This window comes from Leuciscus leuciscus (assembly GCF_965113295.1).
Source record: "Leuciscus leuciscus genome assembly, chromosome: 21".
Classification (NCBI taxonomy): Eukaryota; Metazoa; Chordata; class Actinopteri; order Cypriniformes; family Leuciscidae; genus Leuciscus; species Leuciscus leuciscus.
In genome coordinates, this window is record NC_138745.1 from 5,080,468 (window position 1) to 5,099,605 (window position 19,138).

General features: G+C 36.3%; 1 protein-coding gene across 5 annotated transcripts in view; it reads right to left on the reverse strand.

Moving 5' to 3' along the window:
• The window catches only part of tanc2b (tetratricopeptide repeat, ankyrin repeat and coiled-coil containing 2b), a 125,643-nt gene that overhangs the window by 50,453 nt on the left and 56,052 nt on the right, over positions 1 to 19,138 (reverse strand). For 4 of the 5 annotated variants that reach the window (XM_082152051.1, XM_082152050.1, XM_082152052.1 and 1 more), the window contains one exon: positions 1,059 to 1,207. In XM_082152051.1, coding sequence (XP_082008177.1) covers positions 1,059 to 1,207 — 149 coding nt within the window. Of the gene's footprint in view, positions 1 to 1,058; positions 1,208 to 5,227; positions 5,368 to 19,138 lie in introns of those variants that run through there. The other variant, XM_082152054.1, reaches the window with a different exon arrangement.

Consider the following 19,138-nt stretch of genomic DNA (forward strand, 5'->3'; position numbering starts at 1 on the left):
GAGCGGAATAGCAAAGAGGCTGTCCTTACATAATTCCCTAATTAGAGGTAAACTCATCTGAATGCCATATGTGTCCTCTTCTCTGCAGGAGGGAAAGATCATGTTTGAATAAAGCGGACACCTCAAAGAACATGGGTTTTTTACTGAGAAAACTGTGGACGTTTCTTTTTACTGCATCGTGATATTATTTTCATGACAATTAAAATTCTCCCACATCCCAAATGTGGCATGACTACAATAAGGTTCATTCGTTAACATTAGTTAATGTATTAACTAACATGAACTAACAATGAGCAATACATTTGTTACAGTATTTATTCATCTTTTTTAATGTGAGTTAATAAAATCCAGCTGTTCATTGTTTGTTCGTGTTAGTTCACAGTGCATTAACTAATGTTAACAAATACAACCTTTAATTTTAATAACATATTAGTAAATGCTGAAATTAATATTAACTAAGATTAATAAATGCTGAAGTGTTGTTCATTCTTAGTTCATGTTAATGTAGTTAACTAATGAACCTTACTGTAAAGTGTTACCAGTGACATTATCATAAGGATAAATATGATTACTCTACAATAATCTATTATTATTATTGCGCACTGTTTATGTATCTGACTACAGCGACTGAAAAAAAAAAAAAGTTTAGATTAAAGAACATAAAAAGATTAAAGAACGTTTTAATAATCTGAACCTTTTCTACTATAAAGAACATTTTGTGCAATGGAAAGGCTCTATGAATGTTCAAGGTTCTTCATGGAACCATAGATTCCAATAAAGAACTTTTATTTTTTAATAGTCTAGGGTAATATAGTTCATTTACACCACGCTCTCTTGTCTTATACCTTGTTTCCTATCTTTTTAATTACTTAAAATTACTATGATCCGCACTATTTAGTTGTTTTCACAGTGGAACAACACATATGTTTCTGCTCACAGGCCTTCTTCAGTGTGTTGAAGGCCTGAGAAAGGCCGAGAGCCGAAACGTATGTGTTATACCACTTCTATATGATAGGAAGATGCGTATTTATAGCAGGAGGAGAGGTTGAATAGCCTACCTGTGCGTCATCGGGCTCCTCCATGCTGTACTGCGGCCCTTGAGACCCCTCGCTCACTTTTTCTCCGAGTAGGAAGCCAAGACGAGTCATCAACGTGTTTGCTGCCTCGTCCACTGAGGGAGGGGGGCCGAGTTCTGGACCTAACCCCCCTGAAGAGGAGAGAGAGAGAGAGAGAGAGAGAGAGAGAGAGAGAGAGAGAGAGAGAGAGACAGGGAAAGAGAAAACGAAATCGAGTCAAGTGAAAAGTGAAGCCAGCAAAACCAGCTCAACGGATCAGAAAAAGTTCATTATGAGCTTCATGTCTTCCACTATATCCTTATTAAGGATTCCGCATGAAAATTCAACAATTCAATAAGCGATTTCCCACAGATCTTAAGTGACACCTCATCCTCAGAGCGACATCAATCTCCGTCTCGGCTCTGTAAGCGATATAAAATCACCCTGCGGTCTTTCTTCAGTGCTGTAGAGAGATGAAGCTCCAGGACAAGACTGACAGAGACACAAACCACATCAACCAGCTCACACTGCACTATATAATCAGCTAACAGCTAAGAGAAAGAGAGAGAGAGAGAGAGAGAGAGAGAGAGAGAGAGAGAGAGAGAGAGAGAGAGACAGAGAGAGACAGAGAGAGAGAGAGAGAGAGAGAGAGAGAGAGAGAGAGAGAGAGAGAGAGAGAAGAGAGAGAGAAACAGAGAGCTATAAGGAACATCTGTCAAGGCAAAGTTAATCTTGCTTTGCCTGAAAGTTTAAAACAGTTCAAATAATTCGAAGACTATTTAGGCCTTACTGAGAGACAGACAGACAGATAGATAGATAGATAGATAGATAGATAGATAGATAGATAGATCGAGTGAATGACAGAAGGATAGACAGACAAACAGACAGACAGATAGAGTGAATGACAGACTGATAGAACAATAGAATGATAGAACGAATGAACGATAGATATATAGATAGAACGATAGAATGATAGATAGAACGATAAAATGATAGATAGAACAATATATAGATAGAGAACAATAGAACGATAGAATGATAGACTGAATGAACGATTGATAGAATGATAGATAGATAGATATATAGAATGATAGAACAATAGAACAATAGAACGATAGACTGAATGAACGATTGATAGAATGATAGATTGATAGAATGATAGAACGATAGATATATAGATAGAACGATAGAATGATAGACTGAATGAACGATTGATAGAACGATAGATATATAGATAGAACGATAGAATGATAGATAGAATGATAGACTGAATGAACGATTGATAGAACGATAGAATGATAGATAGAACGATATATAGATACGATAGATAGATAGATAGAACGATAGAATGATAGATAGAGCGATATATAGATAGACAGAGAACAATAGAACGATAGATAGAATGAACGATTGATAGATAGATAGATAGATAGACTCAAAGAACGATAGATAGAACGATAGAACGATATATAGATAGAACAATAGATAGATAGATAGATAGACTCAAAGAACGATAGATAGAATGATAGATAGAACGATAGAATGATAGATAGAACGATAGATAGAACGATAGACCGATAGATAGAACGATAGATAGATAGAACGATAGATATATAGACTCAAAGAACGATAGATAGAACGATAGAATGATAGATAGAACGATAGATAGAATGATAGATAGAACGATAGAAAAAAATAAAAATACGTTGCTACGTTGAGACTAGCGTTAGCCGTGGTAATTCTGTGGTTGGCATGTAGCCGCGGCTATCACGACAACATCTAGGTCTAGGACAACTCGAGGTAACGTTATCGCACAAGCGGACGCGATTTTGAACACGGTCCTGAGCAGTTGCTGGGTGCCGCGGACAGACCGCCGCTGTGTGTGTGTGTGTGTGTCCGTTACACTCATAGAGAATAATGTGTTCGAATTTTAAAGACGCGGCGCTGCTCTTCGCGAGCCCCTTGAGAGAGTGCACGTCCGGTGAGCGATACCTCGAGTTGTCCTAGACGCGACGCGGCGCTTCTCGTCCGGTGTGCGAGCCCCATAGCTGCGGCTACAGAGCGACGAGGCAACACAATAGTTGAGTTATATTTACCAGCTGTGCCGTGCTTATCATATTATACAGTGCTCTACTGGCTGAAGTAACGTTAGGTAGAGTTAAAGAAGCGGGTCAAGTAAGTCTTCAAATTGTTGCTAACCTCTATATTGCTATGTTTTCTCCACAGTTTTGTCGCTGATAAGCTAACTGAGTGGCAGCTGTCTGAGCTGACAGAGGTGAGCATTTTACTCTTATTGCCCTTATCATCTCTCTATACCTACTTTTTTTTTTTAATAAGACTTAAATGTGTCAGTGCAAGATTTTGTGAAAGTCACAACTTCTTCGACAGTGGGGTATGTACAACCCTAAAAGATTATTGTGCCTTGTCTTTAAGCTGTTATGCATAAGAATGGGCTGTCATTACACATTTTAATGAAAGAAAATGTCATTCACACAAAATGGGTAATGTTAATGCTGCAAAATAACCACATTAGTTAACTAGCAATTTGGGCCACGTAAAAAATAAATAAATAAAAAAGCCACTGCATTACCTTAAAAGTGATTATTTGTTAGCTTGGTGAGTGGTTCACAATTGTCTCGACTTATTAACAATACTCATATTGTCTTGTTTTCTGTCTTTCAGATAGATGAGGAGGCATTTCTTCTCTTTGATGAGGACACCATCAAAAATCTTGTCCCCAAAGTTGGCCCCAGGCTTAAGGCTCTTCTGAGAATTGTTGTTTATTTTTCTATTTTTTATTTCTAATTTGTTATTACAGTGTGACCTAAAATAAATATGAAAATAAACATGTCCAAGTGTGTGTTTTTTCTTATAGATTTTTATTTCATGCAATAAAAATGTAAAAGTGCTTGAAGTGTGTAATATAATGTAAAACAAAGTTTTATTTTCTGAAATAAGGCATACTGGGATAGTGACCCAAGTTAGGTTATTTTTGACCCAACTCCTGGGTTAAAAAGGGACCAACTAATTTTTGGGTTATTTCTACCCAGATGTTGGGTTTTTTAAACCCAACATTTGGGTCAGGTATTTAACCCATAATTTGGGTCAAAAAGCATAACCCAATTTTCTGAGTTGAAATAACCCATAAATTAGTTGGTCCCTTTTTAACCCAGGAGTTGGGTCAAAAATAACCCATTATGGGTTATTTTTGACCCAGGAGTTTTTAGAGTGAACGATAGATATATAGATAGAACGATAGAATGATAGATAGAATGATAGACTGAATGAACGATTGATAGAACGATAGATATATAGATAGAACGATAGAATGATAGATAGAGCGATATATAGATAGACAGAGAACAATTGAACGATTGATAGATAGATAGATAGATAGACTCAAAGAACGATAGATAGAACGATAGAACGATATATAGATAGAACGATAGATAGATAGATAGATAGACTCAAAGAACGATAGATAGAACGATAGAATGATAGATAGAACGATAGACCGATAGATAGAACGATAGATAGATAGAACGATAGATAGATAGACTCAAAGAACGATAGAATGATAGATAGAACGATAGAATGATAGATAGAACGATAGAATGATAGAACGATAGATAGAATGATAGATAGAACGATAGATAGAACGATAGATAGAACGATAGAATGATAGAATGATAGATAGAATGATAGATAGAACGATAGAATGATAGGTGTGCCAAATATACAACAATGCAAATGCAATGTAAAAACAATGTAAATACAAAGTTACACCTGGCTGTTATTAACAATTTTCAAAATCATTCTTTTAAGAAATGCAGTCCTAATGTTCCATGTTAATATAAAACATGCGATCATGTGTGTTTATATCAACTTTACAACAGTTGCAAATGTGCCTCATCCCATCAGAATTCAAGAGTCAGAAATATCACTTTAATAATCACTTTTGATTCTGAGTCCAATATCATGTCCAATGAAAAATCCTGAAGCAAAAGCAGCGGAGAACCACTGGCCAAAGCCAAGCTTAGACAAGCTAACATCATGAACACAGAACGAGAGAGGAGTTTCTCAACCGTTCATTCAAAGAAAAATCGGAGAAACTACAACTGACAGAGAGAGAGAAGAGGAAGATGAGGACGAGAAAGAAAACCACAACACACCTGTTCCCTGGCATGCCATTCCTTCAACACATCACACACTAATCCTGCGTGTGGCGCGAACAACAGACAGAGTCGTAGGTGAACACACAACCAGAGCGTGTGTGTGTGTGTGTGTGTTCTTCAGTTATGGGGCGTGTTTATAATGAGTCTTCAGTGAAACATTCAGCTGTTGGACTGTCCTATCCCAGGAAACAATACAGCATTGAATGAAGACCAGAACATAAAGCTAATCAGAGGACAGTTATCACACTCAGAGTTTGCTCTATACATCAGGAAAGATACGGTTAAAAACATTTCTCAGTTGGTAAATGAAAAAAAAATGGACAGAAATTCTACAACTAATGAAATACAATAAGAATATAGAGCTATACAACGAATGTGATATCACAGATGTCACAGAATTTAATGAGAAACTTGAGTTCTAAAAAAAAAAAAAAGGTTCTTTATTGGCATCGATGGTTTCATGAAGAGTATTTCCATTCAAAAGGTTATTTTTAAATATTCTATGCACTAAGAAAAAAAAAAAGAGGTAACACTTATTTTACAGTGTCCTTGTTACATATATTACACGTACTTACCGTAGTAATAACAGTAAAATATGCATAATTACATGCAACTAACCCTCAACCAAACCCTAACCCTATAGTAAGTACATGTAGTTGCTTAATATAACTCAGTACTTAAATATATAATTACACTGTAACAATGACACCTTAAAAGAAAGTGTAACCAAAACTGTTTTAGGAGTTTTGATTGCAAACATTGGTGTTTTCTGGCAAAACTAACATTACTGAGGGAAAGTTTTGAGAAAAAGCAAAATCCTCCAGTTGTTCCTCATTTAATCTCATCGCAACAACTGCTATATTAAAGAGCTCTCATACTGTATGTCATGATACAAATATAAATAGTTGAAATGCCACTGCTTTTACAAGTTAAACATCACTGAGAGACATCAGCGTGAGAGTGAATTTCCCCGTCCTGCACAACAACAACAGATAAACCAGACAAACGGCTTTACTCGATGAGCCTGGAGCAATAACGCATGAGCATGATCTCACCGAGCTGAAGAACTGACCGACGACATCACACAGGCGTCTCAACTTGCCCCGCTGACACACCCTCCACAGGCCTGCCATGTTAACACTCCAAAACATCAACATATCAGAGACACGTTCTGAGATCTACAAAAATACCAAACTGGGAAGGCAGCCACTGGGATTGACACACAACTTGCTCTTTCCTTTTACCTCGGAACTCTTTTTTTTTTTTTTCTGTAAGTGAAAGAGTACTTACTCTAAACCTGCATGCCTGCGTGATCCGGCAACAATGTCAGTCGTCCTCAGACTGATAACACTGAGCTAAATTTAAATATAGGCAACATTTGAAGGCCTTGTAATGGACGGGTCAGACCTGACTGACAGGCCGTGCCGACTTCATCAATCTCATAATGACTCAAATTGAAAAGTATTCTCAAATTCCTTTCCATTCTGTAGCAGAAATCTGTTGAAAATAAGCACAGCGCAGTGCTCTGGATTTGTTGGTTATATAAAACTGAGCATTTGTGTGTGTGTCTGGGTAGATTTGAGTGTATGTTTGTGTAGAGAGAATGTCAGTGCTGGAAATGCGTCTATACATAGACAGTCACAGCACCCACGCTCCTACCTCAAATACACTGCAGAGCTGCTATCTATAGGACACACACCGTGTACTGCTGCAAAACATGAGCTTTGTGACGTACTCAAACGCATATGTTATAGATGGAACATCTAAGAAACTTCTCTTTAGGGCTTCTTTAGATTTGACTGCCTTTTGATCATATACAAAATACATAAAAAGGCTTAAAAGGGTGATTTTTTTATTATTATTAAGAGGAACCGTGATTTCAACCAAACTGTCTTTGTTGCCAAGGAGATTCAAAATGTTTAATTTAAGAAATAAATACAGTAAAAATAAAAAATAATCAAGGGTCGTTATGTCACTGTTAGTTCAGGAACAGATGAAGGATAATATTTAACAATCTGTTTTAGGATGCATCAAAAAGTAGCATTAAAAACATTTATTTGCACATGCCTTTTTTAAGAAATAGTATATTGTAATAATTTACAATGTTATATATTTTGGGTCTTTTATTCTAATACTATTAATACTTTTATTCAGCATTAAATTGATCAAAAGTGATATTTCTAAATATATATCTTATATTCAGCAAAGAATGCAAAAAAAAAAAAAGAATAAATGTATCACGGCTTCCACAAAAAACATAAAGCAGCACAACGGTTTTCAAGATGGATCATGTGACACTGAAGACTGGAGTAATGATGCTGAAAATTAAACTTTGATCACAGAATTAAATTACATTTAACAATATATTCACATAGAAAACCGTTATTTTAAATATTTAATTAAATATTTAATATAATATTTAATATTTCACAATATAATTTTTTTTACTGTATTTTAACATTTTACGAAATGTCTTTTAACCCTCTGGTACTGTTTGCATGTTTTTTTTTATTTCAATAAAAAATGATTGTACTATATTTTAGTTCGCTAATGTTTTTAATTTAATATTTTGTATTTTTAAGGGATTTTATGGAACTAAATGATATTTGTGCAGTAGTTATGATCCATTTATTCACTTTTTGAGCATAGACCTGAAAATGACATTTCAACTTAAACTGTCATAAATCTTGAATGCTTTAGAGCACAGACTTCAGTTTAGTCTCTTTTTCAAAGATGACACTTGCCAGATTATTGCTGAAGTAAAAATAGTTATAAAAAGTGAAATTGAAAAAAAAAAAGTTATAAAATGTTACATTTATTTTTAAGAGAAATGCACAAAAATACAATTTTACATTTTTATATGAAATAAATATTTTCCAAAACAAATTTTTACTCTTAAACTGTGAGAAAATCAAAGCCATTAATCCAAACAAGCTGTGTTCCAAATTTGAGGTTGATATCTCAAAAAATGAGCTTTCAGTCAGATTGTTTGGCCGCAGTACCAAACGCTTCCACTAGTCAAGTCAAGTCAAGTTTATTTGTATAGCGCTTTTCACAATACAGATTGTATCAAAGCAGCTTCACAGTATTCAATTTAAATAATACAACAAAGTTTGTTTCAAGAGGAATTTATTGATTGATAAAATTAAATTAAATATCCCCAAAATATCCCCAACTGAGCAAGCCAAAGGCAACAGTGGCAAGGAACTGAAAAACTCCATCAAGTGACCTAATGGTGTCCTAAAACTCCATCAGGTGACCTAATGGTGTCCTAAAACTCCATCAGGTGAAATTCATCTCCCATTTTTTACTGTAAACAGAACAAGTGTGACTATTTTATTCAGGACCATTTAAACTTCATGTCCATGATTTGTGTGTGTGTGTGTGTGTGTTCAGACAGCAAGTGTCAAAACCTTTGTTTCGAAAAAAGTTTCGTACCATTCCAACAACAAACAAACAAAACTGATGAAATGATCAGAATGTGATTATATAGATATGTAAATATTGATAACAGTGCTGGAGCTTGTGATAGTATTCGTAACTCATTCGTGAATCGACTGATCCAGAGATGCAACGATCAAACGAGTGATCATTCAACACTGAAATGACCCACATAGACATGCAGATGGAGAAGAAAGCATAAAGCACTTCCTTGTCCTCCTCCTCCTCCTCCTCCTCCTCCTCCTCCCCCTCCGTCCTGTCATCCCTGCATTCCTGCACTCCGGAGAAGACAGATGGTTGCTATGGCAACAGGCCGTGCGGTACGAAGGGTGGCTGTAGTTTCCCGGGAGTGGGCATGTTGTCTCGCTGTTGTTGTGTTTTCCCTCTTGCCCAGCAGGAGTGTCCGGCGGGCATGAAGCGGCACCGGTGCAGGTGCGAGAGGCCTGGAGTCTGGCAGAAGAGGCGGTGTACAGATTTATCATCTACTGAGAGTCACGGCAGGTCGTGAAGGAGAGTCTCTGATGACGGAGGGAGGTGGAAGAGAATAGAGTCTCAGTCCACTCATTACTCGTCTCCCACACACACACACACACACACACACACACACACACACACACACACACAGTGCAGCTGCACTCAGGACTGTGGCGGGACAACATCTGCAAAGGTTGCACTTCGCAACCGTCAAGAAGCAACTTTCCAAAAATGGCACAACAACACAAAAACAAGAAATTGTTAAAGCCGCTCTATTTTACAAACAATAATAATGAACGTCAAGTCAAGACACAATTTTGCTTGATTTTTTTTAAAACAACATGAAACTTATGTCAAGTACAGATACTATATTACTATATTATACTATATTACACTGCACAGTAGCACTATATATATAAATCATGTTTAACATAAAGTTTGTGCATACATACATACATACATATATATATATATATATATATGCACACACATATATAAACACAAACTTCTATGTTAGATGTGATTAATCGCAATGAATCGATTTGACAGCACTAATATATATATAGTTTACAATATTTTATAAAATAAAATTCTATATATAATATTTAATATATAATATATTTATAATATATTTATAATATTTAATTAAAAAATATATAATTTTATAATATATAATATTATTTTATAACTATTTTATAATATATATATATATAGAATTCAGTCCAATTCACATGTGTGTCACAAGGTGTGCTCAAATCTGTAGAAGAATTCAGTCCAACATAACCCTATACTATTTAAATACCATTAAAGTGGGTTTATATATTTTAAATCAGTGTTATTTTGATAAACATGACACAATATAACATTATGGTTACATGAAAAGAGTTTTTTGTTTTATTGTGTCAGCCGTCTGCTCTCCAATCGCTCTTACGGTATTCTGATGCCATACGTCAGTCACGTGGCGTCGCATGAAGTCCAACACACCTATAGTTCCTCATTTTGTCATGTGGTTCCCCTGTTCCTCATGTGATCAAGTCATGTGCTGCTTCTGTTTCACGTGTTTTGTTTCCATTGGTTTATCTTGTCATGTGATACTCAGTTCTGTTTTGTCATTGGTTCATTGTCTTGATCATGCTCAGGTGCATGATCGTATATATAGCCCTCATGTTTCCACTGTGCGTTCATGCTCAAGTCAAGCTAAGTCTTTGTTCATTTTGTGTTTGTTCATGTTTTGTTTAAATAAAATACACATGGGTTCAGTTCAACTTGTCTTATTATGTTGTATTTTTTTATCTAAACAAACTATATTGGTACAGAGATCCAATTGAGCCAAGACTACCAAAACAAACACACTACAAGTGCGCGCAATTCCTTCAAAATGAATTCCCCCATGTCGATCTAAGCAATGGCAATCTTTCCCACATTAGTAAAGCTAAATAGCAGATAGTGTGCTTGGCAGAGTTTGAAGAGGGATGAGGAAAGGCTAAAATCGACCTTTTTCACAGGCCGGTGACCGAGCTCTCTAAACAGACCAAGACAAACTACTCCAGATTTTACACATGACTGGAATACAGAATAGGGGTGTGCAAACGGATGAGGCTTTGCTGTGGAAAACAGGTGCAGACTTGGGTCAGCGTTTCCAAAAACATTCAAGACATTGAATCATTGAATCAACACCCTTTCACATATCTATGGCCAGAATATCAGTGTTTAAAGCATGCAAAAAATCTATTAGCCTGAAAAGCACCACCTCTTTTTAAAATCGTGTACACATACACACTGCAGCTAAAACAGTTGTTACACCTCTAGTAAAGTTTTGTACATGCAAAATATAGACAAAATATAGACTATCACATTGAGAATGTTCTAACCATCTGGTGAGGAAACTGCTCAGCATCTGACGGGAAAGCCCTACAGCGAGTAGTGAAGACGGCACAGCGTATCACTGGGGCTTGAGGACCTTTATAAGACTCCTCTCGCTCATCCTTCCCACATCGGGTTCAAGCTCATCTGGGACGAGGCTGAGAAGCATTCAGACCAGAACATCCAGACTCAAAAACAGTTTCTTCCCAAGCAATCAGACTTCAGAACAGCTAGTGTGAGTGCAACTCGTTTTTGGTACTGATGTGTGAATGCCATCTAACAGGTGAAAAGACGGAAGGTTGTTGCTTGTGTAAACGGCACATTTGTCTATAGGAAAAATCAATTGGTAATTCACCGGGTTTAGTGTGTATGGCCCTGTTCACACCTGGTATTAAGATGCATTTTGGTCGATCGGATCACAAGTGGACGACAGGTGTAAACGGGGTCTAAAACGTTTTGAGCTTGTCCACTCTCGACCAGTCGAAAACACATTTGACCGGATTGCTTTAGTAGTGTAAACGTTCATGTTGTCGAATGTGTTCGAAAGACCGTCTACTGACCTAATGCGTAAACATTATGGGAAGAGCTCTAGCCAGACGGGATTTCAACTTTGGCTGGAAACCCAAGTTTGGTTTGGAGATGAAAAATGTACCAAGCTCAATGTTCTCTCATCATTCCTGATTTCTAACACACACTCACTGCGTTCGGCTGGTCTTGCCACTGTCAGAACAGAAACTAAAGCTGATGTTCTCCAGTGGCGTAGCGGACGGGCCCGCATCAGCTGACCTAATAAATTATTATTATTACTTTTATTATTAAATTAATAGGCTATTAGCTACAATAAAATGTCCCCACAATAGTTATAAGTGCAGGAAAATATAAGATTAGTTAGATTAGCTTACTCCTCATTTCAAAAACAACTTGTTTAAAAATAAATACTTCTCTTCTTTTTTCACTACTTATGGGCCACAAGAAAAATATTAAGAAAATAAAGTAAGACAGTTATACCGTTTTCAGTACGTTAAAGTAGATTCTGCTCTCGTCGTCTCTGAGAGAATATGAACCGTTAATGCAGCGTCAGATGTTTTTACTTTCATTTTCTGTAGTGTTTAATTGACTGGGGTTTGAGACTTCTCCACCGCCCCATACCTCTAGAGTAAAGTTTGTGCATTGCTTGTGTGATATCCACTGACTCGCCTTCCTCGCCTGTGGATTTGCACTACACCACTGCTGCTCTCCATATGTTTTTCTGTTGTCTCCGGGCGCGTTTATATGTAAATTGTACAAGCTTATTTTGTCCATTAGATCATAAGATCTGATAAAACCCATACATTTACCCACACATAGACCCTCCCCTCGGAGAAATCAGGACAGAAGTGGTTAAAATTGGGTTAAAAAGATGGATTTAAACACCAGGTGTAAACAAGGCCTAAAAGCTTATGACTGTCTGCAAAGCCACTGGAAGCCACATAATGCCTGCTAACGCTGCCGTACGCAGGGAAGGAGAAAAGAGTCCGTTTTTCTTTAATGGATGTCAATGGAGGAGAGGCTTTACTATGCTGAATAAACGGCTTTTCTGATGAAATCGCTTATTTAATGAATCGACAGCCCATCGGCTAATCTTCAACAAGTTTGCTCTTAAACATTATTAGTTTAATGTTCGTTGCTGCACACATCTTGAAAAGTGAAGCCAAAGCATTTATATCGCCCCCTGGTGGCTGGTTGCAGTATAGGTCATAAACCCTGCCCTCTACATGTAAGTGAATGGGATGTGAGCCAAACTAAAAAATCAAACTACACTTCAAATAAATTTTCCCCACAGACAGGTTTTGCCATTTTAGGTAGTTCTTATCAAGCCGAGTGTTCGTTTTTCAAATACGTTGTTTTTAGTTAGTTATTTGATGCTATAAAAAAGGTGACGATCATTACCTCACGAACACTACTGCGCAGACTCTGGCTCCAAATGAAGTCACCAGCGCAAGATGACAGCGGCCATTTCTGGGACATTTGTCTTCATTATTCTGCAGTTCAAGGAGGTGGAGACACATCGTCCATCTTTTTTTCTACAGTCTATGGTCTGCACACACAAACTTAGCTAACAGTTGTCTGCACTAACATGCAACTCTGAATGCAAAACTCTAAAATGTACTGAATGAGTCACCAACAGATGCAGATAGAGAAACAGAAAGAGCTCTGCAGTCCCAGCAGGAGATGTGACCGCCGTTACGACAGCCGAGATCAGACACGAGAATCGAGGAGCTCCTTCACTAACTCAGCTTTTCACAGAGGAGCCGAGAATACACACACAAAAACAGGGGGTGGTGATGACAGAGAAAGGTCATAAGCCAAGGTCAGAGACAACAGATGGATCAAGTCAAAGGGAGGATAGGGTTTCACAACCTCTAATGGTAGAACATTGGATTGTAATAGTTCCACAGATACACTCACCTGATTTAATTTCATATCCATTATTTCATTATGTGATCTGATTATGAGACAAAAATCAATACTTATATGAGCGGCTGCTCTATATTGTGAATATAGTCGTGACTACAGGGCATTGTTAGGCATATTGGACAAACAAATCGTATTACAACAGAACATTATTAAAGGGGCTGTATGTAGAATTCAGAAACCCTTCTCATTAGTGACACCGGTGGCCATTTAGTGAACTGCAGCCGGCTAATTACTGCTCGCACTCGCGCACACGTAACATACAGGAGACTGAACGTGATTCGATGCCCCGATATACTCACAGTGAAGATCTTTTGACAAAATAAACACAACAAATGACAGCATTGAATACAGCAGTTCAGAAAGCATCTGATCATAGCGATGTGGAAATGTTTGCAGCAACTCTGTGATTCACCGGCATCAAGATAATTAAAATTGTGCTGTTATGATTATAAAGTATATGTGAGATTATAGACTATATAGATCTGGCTATGTGAGACTATAGTTTGAATGAATCCTTTTTCTTTGCACGACACATTGACATTACAGTATAGAATAGGCATTATTCTGAACATTGTATAAGCATTAGTGTGTCAGAAAGGAAGAGAGGCTCTCAGAATCGCGTAAACATTAGTAAATAAAATTAAAATCAGTCTACAGGCTTTCATAGACAACAGGAAGTCAGGGAAGGTCTTGTTTTTTATGTTTCATTACTAGCTGTTCACACATTGGCCATACAAAAGCATATTAATACATGAAAATTCTTACCTCTTTAAACTGATTTACTAATTAAACAAACAAACAAACAAACAAACAAACTCTTTCATTTAGAATAGTGCTTGTCAACCCCCAGTATCAAAAATCTAGATTTTCTCTTTAATACTTAATAAATAAATGTTCAACATTAAATAATGATTAACAGGTAAATCATTAATATGGAATGCATTGTTTTAAAGAAATGTATAATTCTAATATCTATTTCATTACGTGATCTGATTATGGGACAAAAATCAATACTTGAGCAATAAGACATGAGAAGCTGTGCTATATTGCAAATATTTTTAGACATACTGGACCAACCAATTTATTTAAACATATTGTTTAATTAAATCAATTAATTCAGAGTCAAAATCAGAGTATTAAGATTTTCTCAGTAACACTTCATAATAAACGTTCAACATTAAATAATGATTAACAGGTCATTTGTCAAATGTTTTAAAGAAATTTGTAAATGTTTATATCTTTTCTTCATTGACTCTTTCTAGCATGACTCAAATGCTGGTTTCATTTGTTAACATTAGTTAATTATAGTAACATGAACCAACAATTAGCAATATTTCTGCATTTATGAATAGATATTTAAAATCCATTATGTTAACAGTTAATAAACTGTGAACTAACATGAACAAACATTAACAAAGATTAATAAATGCTGTTCATTGTTAGTTAATATTATCTAATGCATAACGAATGATACCTTACTGTAAAGTGTTAACGATTCAATAATTAAATATGATTATAATTTAAAAAAAAACTCTTTTGTTCTATTCATTGTCAGTTTGGCCTGAATTTAAACAAATAATTTGCATCACAATCTCTGACCCAACAAATTGTACTTAAGATTAACAGAAAGCACATATGGGGAAATTAGAAATCATCAAACAATCTTAATATTTGTTTTAGTGTCAGACTCAATGGGACTTCGGCATAACTTGAACCGCATTCCACGAGAGCTTCAGATGGAGGAGGAATCGCTGAACATGAAACCAGCTCACGGGGAAATGTGAAGCATTCACACACTGACAGATGCCTGAACAACAGCAGGAGGCAGTGCGGATACAGTGGTCATGTGACTCTCTCTGAAACCAACAGCCCTTATGAGGAGCAGCAGAACAGCCTCACTTCCTGGATGTGTTCAAACACCATGTGAGCAACAAGACAAATGAAGTTGCGTGTGAGTTCGGTGTGTTTCCGTGTACGATTGCTGTTTTTAGCTAGAGTGCATGAATGCTATCATGATACTGAACTCTAAACACTGCTATGCATAACATACTGCACTATTGTTCTGAGACTTGTACAATGCCATTCCACGTCTCCCTGCTCTCTTTATGCATTCACTGGTCCTGAACATCAATCAAACATATACAAAGAAACTCAAGCATTACACTGACCAGATGGCCCAATCAGATCTTATCTTTCTGTATTTATGCCTTGCTTTCTGGTAAACAAGATGTATGTATTTGATAAGCAAAATGTCATAGGATATTAATATTCCAGGAGATCAGAACAATCACCGGCCGACTGAGACACTCACGTCATGTCAGTGTTTGTTGTGATTGAAGAATCTTCTCACAGAGACAAGCCCCTCCCACATGTGTAGCTCCGCCCACTATAACCCCCTCCCATGCCATCGGCCCCTCCCATCTGCAGGTGCTTCTTCAGGGTTCAGGTGTTCATGGAAAACGATCCAGAATATATTTATTGAATTAAAGTGTATTCTTTGCCTCATTGGCAAATAGTTTTAACAGTTAATGATGTTTATGCTCAACACAGGAAAAAAAAAAAACTAAAATAACTATTTGCCAATGAGATAAAATCTTAATGCAGTTTTTCTTCTCAATTTTATTTAGTTAAAATGTTATTGTTCATTTTTCATCTTCAAACCAAACTTGGGTTTTCAGTAACATTATGTCTTGGGTTGAACGTAATTATCAGAAATATGTAATATCAGTTCATCCCTATCAGTATGGAACTAAATGATTGACACATCATGGTGACACAATGTCCAACAAACATACCAGTACTGTATCATGGCACCTTTTTGCTGTCAGTCTAGTACACGCTGAACACATTTTATTTTACAAGCTTTTTGAGTTAATACATATCATGCCTCAATTTTAAAATACGCTTCATTTTCTTATGCAAGAAAAACTTGTTTTATTCTTTGATCATTGTAAATTCAGACAAGCTCTAGAACTGGCGCATATATTCATGAATCTAATGCTTTTCAAAGCGTGGATCACTGTCATGAGAACAATTATGTGTTTTGAGCATTTTAGGTTAATGTACACTAATACACTTCAGAGGAGAACACACACCCCTAACAAAACAAACCCTAGCCAGGGTTCAGTAGAGCATGTCTAACACTTCCTTTAGATAGTGCAGCGCTTTCTACACACATTCACACATGTCGTGCAACATCTGCTACATCTCTGAGAGTGCTAAACAACTGGGCTGCACTTGTGTGTGTGAGCGCGTGTCCGAGTTCATCTGAGGTCAGCTGCAATGAAGACGTGACTGCGGCTGGTTCATGTGTGAACATAGGCAACGTTTATGTACAATGAGTGCATCTGATTGAGAAATAGACATTTGTGATGATTAAATCGTAGAGCTTTAAACTCCTGTCTGTCTTCGACGGCACATTCATTCACGTGCATTTCTGTCTGTCACGAAACCGGATGTGAAATATGCAGCATGTGCAATACAGTAGAGGTTAGAGAATATTTATGAACCATTTATATTTACTTACAATCTTGAATTGATTTGTAATTGCAGTATGCCACTGATTTGTATAAATGCATCTATCACAAAATGAGCTTTGGTTCAGCTTATTTTAAAGCATCATAACAATATCAAATGTCAACATATAGTGCTAGAAAACACTCCGGTTTACGCTGCGACAGAAAAGGCTGAGAATGCAGTGATTTTGAAGATGTAATCCCAAAAACAAATCAATAAAATGTCAACTTTTCAATCCCTCCAACACAGGGATCCATTAATAAATATACACGACAAGTTTTCAACATTAATAAGGAATCAGCATATTAGAAAGATTTCTGAAGGATCATGTGACACTGAAGACTGGAGTAATGATGCTGAAAAATTAAGCTTTGCATCACAGGAATATATTACATTTCAAACAGCTATTTTAAATTGTTTTATTATTTCACAATATTACAGATTTTACTGTATTTTAATGAGGTATATCGACCGTCACACACGGGTATCAGCACTGGAAATGTAATATCGGCTTATCTGAACAGAATAATAACATTCTGGTATAGATGATAAAACATTATGTTGGGAACTAATTTGATTTGAAAATGAAATCAAATTTAAATGTATTTTTCAAGTAAGCCTCGAGAATGCCGGGAAAGTGAGTGTGCAAGTCATTTAATGCAGGTTTATCAGGCACAATGTATCGCTGCAATCCGGCAGGTGTGTGTGAATAACAGCGTCTGGGTGTCGCGTGACGGTTAGCTTATCCTCTGTGTTAATGAGCGAACGAAAACACACTTAATGATGTCACAGCACTAAGCTTTCTTCAGCGAGCTAATCAAAATGACATCTCTCCAGCGCATGTTGATGGTGAAACGAGCAGAGGAGAGAAAGGATATTAAAAGACGCGCTGCTGTTTAATGCGCGAGAAGCGTCTGATGCTCGGCCGTCATCACTTTAATGATCCTGACACTCAATTACCCCGCTGATACCCACCATCCTTTTACTGGAAATGCACTCAGAGACTATGTTGATGGGCAAAAAATATATTTAGTGGCTTTATCAGATCATTTCACTAGCATGGATTTCTCTTCATTCATTTAATGTTCACAATATGTACACAATGATCTTGTGGTGAATATAAAACTAAAGTAAACTATAGTAATATGCTCGTGTTGACCCAGGTTTGAGTTTGATCTGGTTCTTCACTGTCCCATTAAAAAGGCAAAAAGCTGTTTCACCACTCATCACACACACACACACACACACACACACACACACACACACACACACACACACACACACACACACACACACACACTATATATATTTACAAACTTTTATGTTATCTGATTAATCACGATTAAATTGATTTGATAGCACTAATTATATGATTAAATATCATATAATTAAATCAATAAAAATAAAAATAGGACTGATGGTTCAAATGACAAAAAAAAAAGAAGTTATTTTAAGCCATTTCAGAGCAAATACATAAATAATATATTGCCAATTAGCAAAAGTTTGCAAAAAAGAAAGAAAGAATAAAAGGCTAACAGTCTTCAAACAAACCTCAAGCAATTGGCATGGGAAATAATAATAATAATATACATAGCTTTTTATGTTTTATATGATTAAATATGAACATTTACTAAAAACAATGACTGATAGGTGAAATAAATAAATAAATAAATAAATAAATAAATAAATAAATAAATAAATAAATAGATGTTCTATCTATTGCGGTAGTGGATGGCATAATTGTATGTATAGCTCTTGTACCTTTAAACATTTTTATTCAACATTATTTTAGTTCATAAAGTTGATGAAGGATTGTTTATTTTATAAACAATTAAACAATTGTTTAATTGTTCATGAAATAGGACAATTACACACATTTAAATCACAAAAGCCTTATATACCTCTATATTATACATCTCATTATATAGTACCTAAAGCAATTGGCATGTTTAGCCGTGTCTATTAAAATTCAGCCCCTAGAGGCTTTAACTGGCAGATTTATCATTATATATAACATGCAACGGCACTGCAATACAGGAGAACGAAACACTGTAGAGACGGTGTGAAAACCAAACCTGCCTTTCAGTGCCAAAGAGGGTGAGCAACAGCACTCGCACCTGTGGGCAGTCCACACACACACACACACACACACACACA